At 37.4% G+C, this 16114-nt stretch overlaps 2 protein-coding genes across 3 annotated transcripts; one reads left to right on the top strand and one right to left on the bottom strand.

Annotated features, from left to right (window-relative positions):
* The first annotated feature begins 1146 nt into the window (after positions 1-1146).
* Positions 1147-12385, top strand: LOC110838513 (gametogenetin-binding protein 2-like). The gene is made up of 11 exons (XM_022081784.2): positions 1147-1397; positions 1674-1864; positions 1960-2103; positions 2221-2433; positions 2903-3106; positions 5599-5773; positions 6772-6936; positions 7420-7521; positions 7978-8512; positions 9222-9349; positions 10549-12385. Exons 1-11 carry the CDS (start codon positions 1308-1310, stop codon positions 10735-10737), a joined length of 2136 nt encoding a protein of 711 aa, XP_021937476.2. The 5' UTR covers positions 1147-1307; the 3' UTR covers positions 10738-12385.
* LOC110838514 (3-oxoacyl-[acyl-carrier-protein] synthase, mitochondrial) lies at positions 11995-15536 on the bottom strand. Of its 2 annotated transcripts, none has more exons than XM_022081785.2 (2): positions 15210-15536; positions 11995-13669 (listed from the first exon to the last, which is right to left on the bottom strand). In XM_022081785.2, exons 1-2 carry the CDS (start codon positions 15243-15245, stop codon positions 12335-12337), a joined length of 1371 nt encoding a protein of 456 aa, XP_021937477.1. In that variant the 5' UTR covers positions 15246-15536; the 3' UTR covers positions 11995-12334. The 2 variants fall into 2 exon arrangements, with proteins under 2 accessions (XP_021937477.1, XP_021937478.1); XM_022081786.2 differs by lacking the exon at positions 15210-15536 and adding an exon at positions 15055-15194.
* Between the last annotated feature and the right edge of the window lie 578 nt (positions 15537-16114).

Below are 16114 nucleotides of genomic sequence, written 5' to 3'. Positions count from 1 at the left end.
ATTGTTTGAATGTAGACTTATTTCCTTATATAACATTCGTAATACAGTATTCATGCACAGCAGGACAAGTGAAACCAGGGAAGCACGTAACAGGGTACCACCCTGGAACTTATTTTAAATAAGACATGTCAGACATAGATAGCGTAGCCTAATGCTAAGGGTATATATGTGTGTGTGTGAACCCCCCTTCTCCAAATATAATAGACCTGTGGGGTATACCCTTGCAGAAACTTAGAAAGGTGTAATATTAAAAAGGAATGATTTAAATTAAATAATACGTTACTTTAACATTAGTACTTGAAATGAACATTTTAATAGTTTTTATATACAATGGACATATAATAACTACAGTTTCTTTAATTAATTCTGTCCTGTGCTCAAAGTGGAAGCTTCATCATCTTTAATTATGTGTATTTCTTGAGTTGTTTACTCTTTATAGTAAAGATATCATTAAGTAACAATAAAAAGTGCCTTATGTCATGTCCATTTCTTTCAACCTGCAGCTGCATGCCACACTTCTATATCATGAATTAAAGTCTTAATGTTAAAGAGAAGAGCATTGAATAACTTTATTCCTGTGTAGTGTACACCTTTCTGGTAACTAGTGATGTTATTATTCAGCATGTGGAGGTCATATTACTGTAGTTTATTGTAGTTAAACTTTGTATGTCCTAATTTCTCTTAAACATTTCTATAGTGTTAATAAAGAGAGTAGTTGATTGGCAAGAAGTATGCTAAGATTTTTTAACACCTATTATTCTAATTATTTTCTTTTGGATGGTAAACAAATGTTTGCTGCCTTCTGAAATATCCCAAAATATAACTCCATATAACATAATGAAATGGAAATAAAAATGTAAACTCAATTTAAATGGTTTCATGAGTTATGTAACTTCATGACCAGGCAAGCTTAACTGAGTTTGGAGATAATATATTCAATTTGTTTTTTCCAAAAAAAAGTTGTTGCCAAGAAATTTAGTTGTCCCTTCCTTTCAAATTGCTTTATTATCATAGCCTATGTTTAAATGAATGTAGTTACTAGCAAATTACTATCGCCACCTTGAAAATCGAATCAGCCGCCGTTTCCATCTGTTATTCCGTGCTATTATGGAAGTTCTTGTCAGGGTTGTTGGTACCATCCGCGGTTTCTTAGATGTACTCTTCGATATTTGCAAATGGCAGAAGAGTAACACGTCGTGGTGTTTTTGTGGCACAAAATTAATTACAGGTTGGCTGCCGAAAAAAGTTTACATTTATTCAGATATTTAGTTGAGTATTTGTTGTTTAAATTATTGTAAAAATATAAAATGGCAAAATTAGTAGATGTGTATCGTATCGAAAAACAACCCTCTATAAGTAGGAGACAGCTTCCACTCATTATTGATGAAAGTCTTGCGGTAAGTATAACGATTTAGTAATTTCTGTATGTTTGTTGTTGAAGTATAATGTTTAGTAGTTCCGACGATAACGTCAAGATCGTATATTAAATGTGTTTCAGTAATACTGTCCGTACAGTTATTGTCGGGCAAACTTTCGAAAAATTAATCTGACCTAATTGATGACAGATTTTGTAAAGAACTGATGTGGATATTTCCCGCCTTTTTAGGGAAGAAATACTCCATTGAAAAAGCCTTAAATTCAAGGAAGACGTAACAGTAATTTTATTTTCACAGATGGTGATGGACTTAAATGGAATGGGTTTAGTATGTGATAACCCTATGGTTAGGGGAAAAGAACTGGACGACTTTCTTCGGAAATTCAGTGTGCTAACTTCATCAGAAATGAAGAGTGCATTTGAAGTAACTTGCAAAGATTTGTTGGGAATTCTGAGTCAGTCAGTACCATGTGTTGGCTGTCGAAGAAGGTTAGTGACAGCCTATTTTTATGTACTCTTTTTATTACAGTACATAATTTATGTATTTTGCACATATGTCTAAAATTGATACTTTTTAAAAATAGTGTTGAAAGATTGTTCTACCAGCTGATGAAGTCTGGGCATCCAGCTCTTGATCCCCTTTTCGTTTCACCCGAGGGAATTCTGTCAATCCGGAAGGAGCAGTTGGAATCTCCACAAGTACTAAGTACTCTTCTTCATGGGCATAGGTATGTAAATATTTAGTTATAGGTCAATTTATATATGTTAATGTTAATGATACCATTCACGCAGTAACATTTTATGATGATTTATATGATTTTCAATTATTATAATTAATTTTGCAGTTCAAGATTAATCAGTCTGCTGGAAAGTCAGCCTCGTTCAAAGAAAAGCCGTCGCTGTAATCTTCACTCCTTGGATTCACAACGTTCACGTCCCATCACCAGTGCTTGGGTGGATGTATGGGAATGCATGCGTCCTCAGTGCAAGGAGGAGGTGGTGCTCATAGAGTCTTCCACACTTCTTACTACTATAGAGAATTATCTTCGAAAGCATAGGTATCCTTCTTTGTTATTTTGAAACAATTTTGCAGTGTGGTGATCATATAGGACATGAGCCTATTTTGTGGTGCCCACATCGCATTATCTACCATGAGAGGTGGCAAGGTAATTCAATCAACACTGCTCTTGGTGTAATGTGAGGTTGAGGTGATCTTTCTGGTTTTTCTATTGATTTACAAACCGTCAGAGAGAAAGTGCTGATCAACATTGTCCTGAAGAAAAGTGACTGAGTGTTATTGGAAAGGATGAACTGTAACTGCATTATGTTTTAGACAGTCTGAAGTAACTGTTAAATTTTCATGGGTAACTGCAGTAGAAATGGCCAGATATTTGGTCAAAAATGAACAAGGGGCTTATTTATGCAAGCCCCTCTTAAGTCTGCTGTAGCAAAAGCCTTTTTGTTACATAACCTTATTATTTGAATATTGTGCGTGAATAACTTCCAGTTAAACTTTTTACTTTGTAGGTTTTGTGGTGAGTGTCGAACTAAGGTACTTCGCGCTTACGCACTACTTGTGGAGGAACCGGATCCTTGCCGTGAGAAAGGTTATGTACCTGCCTTGTATTTGGGAATCAAACGATGCATCCCCGAGAAACACATCCATCTACAGACTAGAACAGCTTACATCGCTAATCTGATTACTCGGGCCGAACCAGAGCTTATGGGCAGGTGAGGCTGATATAATGGATTCACATTCAATGTCATAAGCACTTAGTATTAAGAGGCGACGTAAGCGTGTTATACAGAGAGTTCTTGGTTAAAGTGGGAGTCTGATTTTATTCTTATTTATAGCATCTGCTAGACCCGTCCAGAATTTTTATCAGAACCGTAGATTTGTTGATGTCTCGATTATTAGTTCGTGATCCCACCGATACTGGTGAGTGCCGTCTCTGGGATTTTGTCGTGGTGTGACGGTTGCCTGTGATCGCAACTCATGCATTTACTGCATGACTTGTCATTATGGCTTCTAGATGTTACGGTAAAAAGAATGGTCCTAGATTATGTACGATATAAAACTGCAGGTATTATTCTTTCCCATACGTATGTGACTACTCGTCTTATCAGAACTTTATAGATTCTCAGTTTAAGTAGTTCTAGGGGACACATACCTGATTTTCCCCCTGACTTGATGGCAGAGTAGCAGAGGTGGTCGCTTAGTGCAGTTGTTTCCTTCCTTTGGTTGGTTCGTGTCCGACTTGAAATGCAGCAATCCTTGGTTAGTGGTGATCCTGAATTCGGTTCGGTATAATCTACTGCTCCAGAGTAATTTTATTTCACAGTTTATCACCACAGATTTATTCACAGTTGTTAACAAGACTCATGTTTATTCCGACGTTCACTCAAACATGTTTGGAGTAAGAATTCTAGATGTGTTTATTTTGAGTCACATGTTAGTTGCTCGTATGATAAATATGCTCTCACAGAACAAATTTAATTAAAATTATTGTGATATGAGTGGTATATGAAATAAACTTCAAAGTCCAAAATAAAGAAATTAGTGATTAAAATTTGTCTTTAAGTAATGTGGAGGATGTGGCCCGCATTTATATAACTTTGGATAGGAACAAATGGCAGAGACTTTTGTTAACACAGTAATGAATAAACCCTTTTGTGCCATGAAAGGTGAGAATTCTGTACTAGTTTACCAGCTCTTTGATTATAAAGAAAGACCGTGTTATATGGAATTAGGTAGTTGTAAATACTAACCTGTATTGCAGCGCTCGAACCAAGATGGTTTGAAAGCCTTCAACCATAATTAAAGAAGATTCTTATAATTGTCTAGGTAAGATCTCTTGTGCTGAATGATGAGCATGCTAAAGTAGAATCTGGAAGTGCTGTGTTGGTAGTGGATTTGACAGGTTTTTGTGTTCAGGTTGTTACTTAACAAGAAGGATCACACATAAAATGTGCTTTGAATCACTTATCCATGCTACTAATTAATCAGTAACATTACTGTTCATAGAATGAGAGATGGTGAGGCAGTTTTACTAATACACATGCCAAAAACATCTACTTCCCATTTGGATACATGATATCAATTTTTCTGGAGTCAGTTACACTTCAAAAAGCAATTTATTTACTAATTATATCACATTTATAAATCACTATCACAGTCGCCATAAGCTAATGGATGAGCCACCTCACTTTCACTGGAGGTTCTTGAGTTGTCAGATTCGTCAAGACAGATGGCAAATTTTTCAACTGTTTTTTCCATCGCACCATCCTTTATCAAGTATTCATCCACCACCCTACTGGACGCTCTCCACTCATGATTCCTGTAGAGTTGGAGGCATGTGCGTTTCTTTTTTGTACACTGAATCTAATTGCACTTGATTGGACTTCTTTGTTACGTTCTTGAATAACGCATCAAATGACTACTCTTTCATTCCTTTGCATAGTTTTCCCTTCCCTTCATGATGATGGCATTTTAATGCTGTATATATACAAATCGTGCCACGGTGGTCTAGCGGTTAGAACGCTGGCCTTGTAATCCTGGGGTCTCGGGTTCGATTCCCGGCGGTGCCCGAATTTATAACTTGTGTTGGGCAAGGCCGTGGTCTAGGCAACACGGAGTTTTCCTCCGTGGCATCCCAACAATTACTCCATTCACACACAGAAGAAGGCAATGGCAAACCACTTCTGGATCATCTGCCAAGAACGTATATGAACAGGTCCCAGTCCGAGAAAAGGATGGAAGGATCCTGTTCATATGGACCTGTCGGCAGACAGAACACTACAAATAAAAATAAATATACAAATCACATCTGTGAGTAAGCATTTGTATGACAAAATAAGTGTTTTTGGCTGTACAACTCAAGTGAAAGCTGATAATACACAGAATGTTCAATGCCTTGTCAGCTCCCAAGCTGTGTACAGTACTTAGATGTATGCATCATTTACAGACATTACAAATGTTTACTTAAGAGGAACAGATAAAGAAATTCTATTTATGTAATTAGTCTGTGTTACTTTAGGCTGATAATGGTGTATACAGATTGAAAATTGTTGTTGAAATTGCTCTGTAAATGGTTATGCAGGAACCATTTGTAAATACACAACTCATTGAACACAAATTTAATATCTTTTGTGGTAAAGAACCTGTCTTTCTGGTGTTGATTTTAAACTTGCCTTTTAAGGTGACATTCTTTTTGCTTTTGCAGCCGAAGAGAACGTCACGCAAAGACACTAGAGATTGCTCAAGAGGAGGTGCTGACTTGCTTAGGTCTGTGTGTCTATGAGAGACTGCACCGTATCAACCTACGTCTTCGCGAGGAAGAATGTATGTGCCAAGTCCTTGCAGCAGTTGCTATTGAAGCCCTGTGCAGGAACTTTGAGGTAAGTAATCACCGATGTATGACAGTTTTGAACTATGAATATTGTTTATAACTTAAATCTGTGTTATGTGAAACGTCTTGACATGATGAAACGTGCCCAGCTAATATATTGTGTAGTGTAGCGTAGTTTTTTTTATTGTTCTGTATTGCACTTTTGGAGCGTTGAAGAAGATACACAAGGGATGAAGAAAGGAGGAGAGGAATGAAGATAGGATTGACGAATGAAAGGAATTTGGTAGAAAGTATGGAATAAGATAAATATATGATAGGATGTAAGACTTGAGGTTCTCACAGCGGTGAGTATGAAGATTTCCGTCTTCTGGGTTGTTGCGCTGTGTAGTCTGGTCGATGTTTACCAACGTTTCAGAGGTCATACTGCCTCCGTCATCAGAGTATGAAGATTTCTGTCTTCTGGGTTGTTGCGCTGTGTAGTCTGGTCGATGTTTACCAACGTTTCAGAGGTCATACTGCCTCCGTCATCAGAGTATGAAGATTTCTGTCTTCTGGGTTGTTGCGCTGTGTAGTCTGGTCGATGTTTACCAACGTTTCAGAGGTCATACTGCCTCCGTCATCAGAGTATGAAGATTTCCGTCTTCTGGGTTGTTGCGCTGTGTAGTCTGGTCGATGTTAACCAACGTTTCAGAGGTCATACTGCCTCCGTCATCAGAGTATGAAGATTTCCGTCTTCTGGGTTGTTGCGCTGTGTAGTCTGGTCGATGTTAACCAACGTTTCAGAGGTCATACTGCCTCCGTCATCAGAGTATGAAGATTTCCGTCTTCTGGGTTGTTGCGCTGTGTAGTCTGGTATTCATCGCCCTGATGACGGAGGCAGTATGACCTCCGAAACGTTGGTTAACATCGACCAGTCTACACAGCGCAACAACCCAGAAGACGGATATCAACCTATGATAGGATGTTTGAATATTTTAGATATGTTAGGTATCGAGAAGTTTCTGACTTTTGTACATTACCTAATGGAAAATTGTTTTCTGCTTCAAGATGGCTGTGGAGGTAAAACAGGGTATATCTCAACTGGAGTTGTTGTACGAACAAATAACAAAAGAGGAACTAGCAAAACAGCAAAAGAAGGAACAGAAGAAACAAAAGAGAAGGAAGAAGAAAGAGAAAAGAGTTGGACATGATGAAAAAGAAAATAATTTTGAGGTACGTTTTGTATGTCGTCTTCACCAGATTATTATATTGTTAGGGTGAACTTGCTTTTACTTCATTATAGAACTTTAGATTCACCTGGGCCAAAATACATTCTTTATCACTATGGAAATACTGAATTAGGTTTTAGAGCGCTTTTTCCGAAATACTTCTGAATTTAAAATTTGCATATAACATTGAGATAATCTAGTTTCACTTGAAGAAGTTGAAATTAGTTTTGTCTTTATGTTGTTTTGTTACATTTGCTCATTGCTGTACCACACGTCTTTTTTTATGCGTAATTTGGGTTTTAATTTATAAATATTCACATATGAAATGACAGGTATTAAGTGAATTATAAATTATCTACGGATGTGTTCTGGATAGTCGAACATTATTAATCTTACTTCTAAAAATAAATATTATATGAAAGTTGCATAATCTTTATTATTTGTTTTGTTAGAACATGTAAAATATTTTTAAATGTTTAAATTTTAGTGTGAATCAGAAGAAAATGCAGACCAAAACAGCGAAGAACTCTTCAGTTCATGCACATGTTTGGATCCAAAACCTGTTGTACAAAACACTGATAGGCACAAGGTAAATATTTTAAATTTGTGATGACTTACTGTCAGGTAAATTGTGTGGGTAGAATAAAAACATGTGATTGGAGAGTTACTTTGTTAGAAATTTTTTTCCATTGTCAGCCATGAGCATGTTTGTTCGAGTGGTAACACTTTGGGTGGCATCCGAATCAAACCTTGGCTTGTGAACCCGAGATTTTTTGTTGTTTTTCTTGGTCCCTTCAGATGAATGCCACAATAATATTTTGACATTGTCCAGTGCCACTTTCTTTCAAGTTCACTGAATTTGATCATCCTCTCACATTTGGTGCTGAATAACTGCTGTGTTTGATACAACATAGTTAAATACTCTTTCATCCATCTTGATGCCACCACGCGATTGCTTGCGAAGATTTGATATCGTTTTGAAGGCATTATAACCGAAACTTTACTGACTTGTCATCATTTTATTGATGGTATAATTTTATTACAGTTGCAAGTGTTGGATCGCAAAAGTAAGGGGTCGCCAACGTGTTACTGCGAAGACTGTATACGACGTAAAAAGGATAAAGGATCCTTTGCAGAATCTGTAGAAGACCAGTCGAATAAGGCACAGAGAAGTGTTGATAAACAACAGGGACAACATAGCAGCAAAACTGGTGCTAATTGCTTAGCTGGGGATTCAGCTTCTAACAATAATAGCTTATTATCAAGCGTAAGGAACTCTGTTTCACCTTTCCCTTCTTCAGCTACTCCAGAGCAGCAGTTGTCATTGTCACCTTGCCAGTCATGCAAGAGTGCTCAAGACTTGGTTGAGACATCAGCTGCTCTTCTCAGTACCAATGCCTCTTTAAAGAACTGCTTACGGTGCAATGGCAATTGGTCGTCAAGTGAACACTCTCAAGACTGTGGTTACTCGTCAGAAAACAATAATGGGTGCTGTGACACGGGTTCTGGCTCGTCTAGCCTTCCCAGCTCTCCTGAAGGATCAGAGGTAGCCTGTTCTGATGGATTTTGTAATCACGAAGGTAATTATATTGCATGATGGTTTATTCCTGTTCTGTTCTTTAAATTAAAAATTCTGCAATAGCTGAAAGTTAAAATTAAAGTTACGTCCGCACAAAACAGCGGTCTTACGGTCTCCTGCATCCAGACTGGATTAAAAATTCAATACTGCGGGTGGTTTCATCAATCTGTTTAATGGTCTTCTTGACCCACCACTTATGTTTTATTATGATGAATCATGGTATGTAAACAGTCAAAACAATAGATACTGGTCCACAGAGAATCCTCATGCTGTTCACGAAGTGCCTGTACACGATGTGAAAGTCAGTGCTACAGCCCAAACACTTAACAATTCTGTGAATACATTAACTGAAGTTTTTGGTGAATAAGTTTTATGGATTGTGGTCTGCCTGCTCTTCCAATTTAAATTATTGTGATTTTTATTTATGGAGCACCCTATAGAATAATGGATATGTGGATCATTTTCAGTCACAGTGAGAACTGCAACAAAGTATGAGGCAGGTAATTTCCCTTATTTCAAAATAACTTCATCGTGTAATGAATTCTTCTCGGGCTATCAGCTGCGTAAGGTGGTTTAATGAAGAAAACAACTACAGTACCTTGAGGATGAAGATGGTTCTCGAAACGTTAGTGTTTCCTCCCTTAAACGGCCTTACATGGCTGGTAGCCTGAGAAGAATTCATTATACTCAGTCACTTTTTTTTTGCGCAGGAGAGTGTACTGGGGACCGAAATTGTGAGCCTCAGACACATTACAGGTCAGGACATGGTCCTGCAGATATGAACCTGAATACCAGAGGACCAGGTGGACTGACTTTAACTCTTCAGCAGATGCTAGAGGTAAGATGCCGCATGCATTCATTAGTGGTACGGGATTCATGTACGTACTGGGGGACTTTATGCTCTAGCTAAGTACACACAGAGTTTAACATGTAGACTACAAAAGTAAACCTTGGAAATGCTAGGACAGTGAAATGAGCAGGATTTGATGTATGGCACGGTCAGGATTTTTCGCTTCTTCACACGAGTCTGCCCTGGATCCTATCCCCGAGCCAAATGAATCCAGTCCACATCATCAAACATTTGTGAGGTAAACCTTTGTGTTTGTGGTGCGGTCAGAGAAAGTAGGTCCAATAATTCAAGTCACAGAATTCAGTGGTTCCTCATGGATTTTCCAATGTTCTCTGAATGCGTATATTTCTTAAGGTGAGAAGACATCTTTTGGAAGCAATTCTTCAACCACCGATACAATAAGAGCACAGTTTTGCTTTCTTGACAGGGTAACCATTGGTCATTTGGAAGGTTATATCAAAAGCCTTATGTCCTGTGTGAACTGGTTGGAGAGCTTTTGGCCCCCATGACGCCAATCCATGACGCTTATAATATTTTTTACCAGTTTTTAATACATAATTTCAGTGGTGTTTGTCTTTTCCCCATACGTGTTCTGAAATGCATTTGCAGCTCCTTGAATTGCCTTTTTTCCAGTATGTGCAAGTGGGGAACACCCACTCTCTAAGAGTACATCTTTATGTTGCAAGAATGAAACACAAACTGGCTACTGCACGGCCTGTGACATAACATTCAGAAATGAGTAGAACTGTACCTGGAATTAGTATTATCGATTATCATGCAACTCTGACAAACGTTAAGTCCTTGATTAGTAACCCGTCTTGAATTCATTTATGCCTTCATTCCAGTATCCTGACGCCCGTGTTCTGTTTATTTCAAGCACATTAATTTTTCTGTTTTGTTTATTCCTTTTATGTTCGTGAAGGTTTCAATAGTTCCATTCTAGCATGTCTTACATTGTTCGTTATTGCAACAAATAATATACATATTTGAATAAGAAGATTACTTTATTTCAAGAATGTGAACTGTGATCTTCTGGGTAGAAGTCTGGGCTGTGCCTCCATAGAGTACTCTGAAATATTGGTAACTACTTATACTGTGTCATTACCCAGAAGACCACAGTCCACATTTTCATCACCATGAAAGTCTCAAATTTATTTGAATCATCATACTAATGATAATGATTATAGGAATCATGTTCATCGGATGAAGAATGCTACATACCGGTTGAAGAAGTTCAAGAATTCAAGGCTAGGATGCTTCACGTTATGGAGAAGCGCCAAGAATTACGGCAGACTCTGAGAAAGAGATTTGATGAATTGTGTATAAATCCTCCACAGCCTCGGGTTCATCACTCTGCTCATTGTGCCTCCAACTAGTTTTGTTTAAGAAGTCATTTAAGACTCCTCCACATTTTCAAGTGTGAATGGAAAGAAGTAGTTGATTTGATTTTCAAGAGTCTAAAACATGTTGTAATATCTTACAGAGAGGTAAATATGGTATGTTCATGAATGTTGAAGCAGGAAAATTTGAAATTACGCTCTACTGCAAGAACGTGACTGCATGATTGTTATTGCTATAGTATATACTGTCAATAATGTGGGACTGTTTCTGTTCTGTGTGTTTCATTCTGTGGTTTGAGTGATGCCAATTCTAACACCCAGTATGACGGGATGGATTCCATACAACCCAAATTCTCTGCTAATCATCTCGTCATCCTACGTTACATTCCTCCTACAAGTTCCACTGTTGATCGAATAATTGTAACAATTTATGGAGCTGTCGTATTTGCATTGTGTGTTTCAATATAGAGTAATTTTCTTGAAATTTTGGTCCTTGGATGTGTCAGAATTTACTGTGTTCGGTCATTATCATCCACGCACATTCATTTATATGTAGCAGTACTTCACTGACTTTGATTTATCATAGTGCAACATTGTTTAGTTGTAATAAATCAGCATATTGATTTATTTTTTGCATTGTAGTGTATTACAGAAAAGTCTGTTCTAAGCAGTTGATTTCTTTTATAATAATACTGACACATTTTGTTGCATGTGAAGGGTAGTGGATGTTTTTTAGTATGGAGATTGGATTTGGAATATTTTTTCATATTGTAAGTATACCGTATAGTTACAAGATGACAGTGACTGAACTGTGCACTAGTAACAGAAGACTGCTATACTTTGTTACGCCATTTGCAATAAAAGTGCATCTGTTTCAAATTAAGGATTTCAAAATGTAGTATAGTACAATTTAAGGTCTCTGTCTACATACAAGCCAGTTCATTCAGAGCAGGACAAGGACCAATAACAGTTTATAAATGTTCTTTATTCTAAAAGTGTATATTTTGAGTTTCATTTTGTAATGTACAGTGTGTTGACTTTTGTATTGATCTGGAAATTCCAAAGACTTGCAATTTTGGTGAGAGAATGGTTTAATTATTATTTCTTGTTATTGAACAGTAAAACTCTTACTTGCATTCCAAATTGTTATTAATTACATAGAGTCCTGTAGGTAATCGTTATGCATAGGTTATTAGCAAAACAGGAAATGTTTATGGTGGAATATATTTAGCCAGGTTTTGTTTGCATGCAGGAGAACAACAATTTTGAGTTTGTTTTGATTCCTTTCATGTATGGAAAGTTGAGAATGGTGAACGACTCTGAAATGATCAAAACAATTTGAATTTATGGATCAAATGTACAGTGGTCATCAACCTATGAATGATGTATAGATATAATATAGTAGTAGCCTGATTCCAGAAGTTGTCAGAATAAAAATGGCCCCTCTCACAGCATGTAAATTAAAACTTGACGTAAATTTGTTCAAGTTGGTTATATAGTTACATTACTGTATAATGTGAAAAAAACAGAGTTGTAACATTTGTGTTACATGGTGATGTTATGATCCTAGCCTGAAAATGGTGAAGGTACAAATGAAAATAATACTATACGTAAATAATATATATAATTAAAATTATTTTTCCCTGTATTCTGCTATACAAATAGATGCATTTGTTCCACCAAATCCAAATGCGTTTTTAAGTGCAAACCTCTTAATTCCCCCGAACCATTCCTGTTTCTTATTAGGCACATAGTTCAAATTCATTGATTCTTCAGGGTTATCCAAATTAATTGTAGGTGGAAGCCATGCTGTGTGGCATGCCATGACTGTGAACACTGCCTCCAGATTGCCAGCTGCACCCAATAAATGTCCATGAGCACCTTTTGTAGAGGAAACTGCTAACTTATTGCAATGTGTTCCAAACAATGTCTTGATGGCTGTTGATTCTATTGCATCACCTACTGGAGTTGAAGTAGCGTGTGCATTGATATAGCCAATGTCATGAGGGTGGAGTTTGGCATCTTTTAAAGCTCTACTCATAGCAAGAATAGCTCCAGTCCCATCTTCCTTTGGAGCTGTCAAATGGTATGCATCTCCAGATAATCCATACCCCAGTATTTCAGCATAAATATTGGCACCTCTTGACAAGGCATGGTGAAGTTCTTCTAGTACTAACATGGCTGATCCTTCCCCCATTACAAACCCATCACGGCCTTTATCGAACGGTCTTGATGCTTTCTCGGGTGTTTTGTTGTAGGAAGTACTCAGTGCTCGGAGTCTACAAAACCCTGCTATAGAGAGAGGACAGATGCATGCCTCTGCACCTCCGCATATCATCACATCTGCATCTCCGCGTTGCACAAATCTGAATGCATCACCTACTGCATGAGCTCCAGTAGCACAAGCAGTGGATACAGTATGATTTGGACCTCGGAAGCCATACTTGATGCTGATCTGTCCTGCAGCCATGTTGGGCAAAATACGAGGTACAAAGAAAGGACTCACTCGGTTGTATCCTTTTTTTAATGCTTCAGCAGTTTCACATACATCTACTAGATCTATCATACCCATCCCAACAGCTACTCCAGTCATCTGCTTCAACTTCTCTTCTTCAGGAAACCATCTGGCATCTTGTAATGCTTCCTGTGCTGCAATGATAGCATAAGCTGTAGCTGGAGCCATTGATCGAAGTTCACTTTTTGAAAAGTGACTGGTAAGATCAAATTTTTGAGCATCTTTTCCTTCTTGGATAAGTCCAGCCACCTGACACGGTAAATTATTGTAGCGTTCATCTTCAAGTTGTACAATGCCACAACCTCCTCCTAATATTGTACTCCATGCTTTGTGCACAGTGCAACCAACTGGTGATATAACTCCCAAACCAGTCACTACCACTCGACGATCTTTTAATTCAGCGGATGTTTTAAAGGACTGAATAAACACTCTTCTTTGCCACACTGCTCGATACTGAAATAAAGGAAAACAGAAGTTCTTGGTTTATATAGACATATACCAGGAAACTGGCGATAATAAGATGAGATTTCAGGTTCTCACAGTGACAAGTAAGAAGATGACAGCCTTCTGGGATACTGCGCCATTAAGATGACTGATATTTCAGAGGTGTGTACTGCCTCCATCATGAGAGCGATGATTATGAGACTACATGACACAGTATTTCAAAAGGGTGTCTTTTTCATACTTGTTACCATGAGAACCTGAAATTTGAGTGAGCATGAAGATAACATTTCTTTTCAAGGATAATATGCCATGTAGTCTGGAATAAACGGACTGATATTTCAGAGATGCTTAGTCTGTTCATCAGGACTTGCCCAGGCTTATCATGTACATTTGTCACATCTAAATAGATCATATTTCTAACATGGTAGCAATTGCTGTATTATGTTTTGAGTGTATTTTAAGTCACAGTGAGTGGTATATTAATAAGTTAACTAAGCTGAGATTAAGAAGAATACTTTCTTTACTCTGTGACCAGCCAAGTACCAGGTCAGAGATAAAGCCCCTAACTTAGGAACAAGGTCAGGGCTGTTGCACATCTCATGGGATGGTAATAAGTGAGCATGGAGCATTGGTGAGATGATGATTAGCAGAAGCAAGCTAAAGAACTCAGAGGAAAACCTGTTCCTGGGCCTCTTTGTCCACCATAAATCTCACTTGAAATCACATGGGTCTACGCTTGGGTCTACTTAGTGAGAAGCGAGTGTCTAGTTGCCTGAGCTATGGTTATGTCAGAGATTTATCAGTCTTAAGATTTATACCACCATGTTGCTTTGTAAGTATGTTTCAGGGATTGCTATATAAAAATACCATATGACAAGAATAAGAAGCCATACTGGAGCAATTGTAGTCATGGGACAACTGGAAAAAAGGTGGATATTTAAGTGTAAGTACATCATCCCTTTAACTGGATCCATATTTATCAAATTTTTTTATACTTTCTCTTCCCCCAACCATACACACACACTGATTTGCTCCACACCCTGATTAAATGGCATCCACTGAGCATATGTAAACATATAAACTAATCTAACCTAAGTTGACAATAACCTATGCTGCAACTGACATCAGTTTGGATTTGGTCTAGTTCTTCTCCTCACTTTGCAAATACTGCATTTATGGTAATATGAACATATTTTGGAGATACCCTTGACAACTTTTCATCATAGTTTTAAAATCTTAACTGATTTCGCAGAAATGTTAACAGTTTAATAGAATTGCTGCCACCAGACCTACAAACAAGTCTACACCATTCCATGTAGTCCTCAGTATTAATTATTAATATAGTCCAGAAGGTGTGTAATTTGCTTGCACGTATATTTCAAATACTGCCCTACCATTTAACAAACAATGCTTTACATTGTACGAAATACCACCCCTTTGTATCGCTTTAATTCGCCTTGCTAACAAATCCAAGGTCCAGTGAGGATTAAGGTTATGTTGAACTCCAGTTTTTCACTAACATTATAATAGTTTCAAACCAAATACTAACACCAGGCCTTTGTAAGCAACTTAAACTTGCCACCATAATTCTCTCTACTTGTTCTCGTGTGTGTAATAAACACCTACGTTATTTACACGTTATACAGAAAGTTACATCCTTATTGGCCTTCGACAAATTGGTTTCTGACGTCCAAGGAAAATGTAATGATGGCAGAAACCACATTCGAGGACGAGAAATCATTTTCTGCGTTTCAAGGCTGTGTCATAGAGGTTATCTGTATTTTTGTAATTATACGAAATAATTCTGGAACATATCACCATCCCGTATTACAAATATTATTGTTTTATATTATATTAAATTATATAAAATTAAGCCACTATGCCGTGTTCTTATCAGGTCAAATTGTTACTGAAACATTGAGATGGTATATATTGCCAGATATTCAAATTCCGGTAGAAAAGCTCTTAGATTAACTAAATAGCCTGGGATAGATCCAGGCAGGACGAAAAACTCATAATATGTGTTCCAAGAAGGCTTTTTAGATTAACATTTTTCCTTCGAGAGTTGTAACTTGGAGAGCCGTATGTTGTATGAGATTGATCAATTCGGGATGTGACTGGAGAACGTTATTATGTATGGGATTTGAAGAGACAAAATCCGGTGGTGGGTTTATGTTATGGTGGCTATGAACCTTCGGTTTACATATGGGGTAGCAAATTTCTGGACTATTCGAGGGACGATTTGGTTTTCAAAAACGACTGTCCCTCCATACAGTTGTTTCATGGGTTTTACAAATTGGAGGAAATGGAAGTACTTCTGTTGCAATTAATCATATATGTATACAGTACTTAGATTTTTTTGATTTTATGTAGGTTCGTGTAATTTAGTATTCATTAGGTCACATATACATAATTTTCTATATTCAAGTATTGTTTGCGACGCGTCGAAGGTAA

Source organism: Zootermopsis nevadensis, unplaced genomic scaffold (assembly GCF_977971745.1).
Source record: "Zootermopsis nevadensis isolate Lab colony 2312 unplaced genomic scaffold, Znev_1.0 Znev_ptg000019l, whole genome shotgun sequence".
Classification (NCBI taxonomy): domain Eukaryota; kingdom Metazoa; phylum Arthropoda; class Insecta; order Blattodea; family Termopsidae; genus Zootermopsis; species Zootermopsis nevadensis.
Note: the sequence above shows the minus strand (reverse complement) of the source record. Positions and strands in the feature narration are given on the sequence as shown.

What these genes read in the sequence shown, in the direction of transcription:
- LOC110838513 (XM_022081784.2), top strand. Translation starts at nt 1,308, where the DNA reads ATGGCAAAATTAGTAGATGTGTATCGTATCGAAAAACAACCCTCTATA. An exon ending in ACTCTTCTTCATGGGCATAG is followed by an intron (nt 2,104 to 2,220) that starts GTATGTAAATAT and finishes TTAATTTTGCAG; the next exon opens with TTCAAGATTAATCAGTCTGC. An exon ending in CCCTGTGCAGGAACTTTGAG is followed by an intron (nt 5,774 to 6,771) that starts GTAAGTAATCAC and finishes TTCTGCTTCAAG; the next exon opens with ATGGCTGTGGAGGTAAAACA.
- LOC110838514 (XM_022081785.2), bottom strand. Translation starts at nt 15,245, where the DNA reads ATGGTGGCAAGTTTAAGTTGCTTACAAAGGCCTGGT. An exon ending in GTTGCTTACAAAGGCCTGGT is followed by an intron (nt 13,670 to 15,209) that starts GTTAGTATTTGG and finishes CCTTTATTTCAG; the next exon opens with TATCGAGCAGTGTGGCAAAG.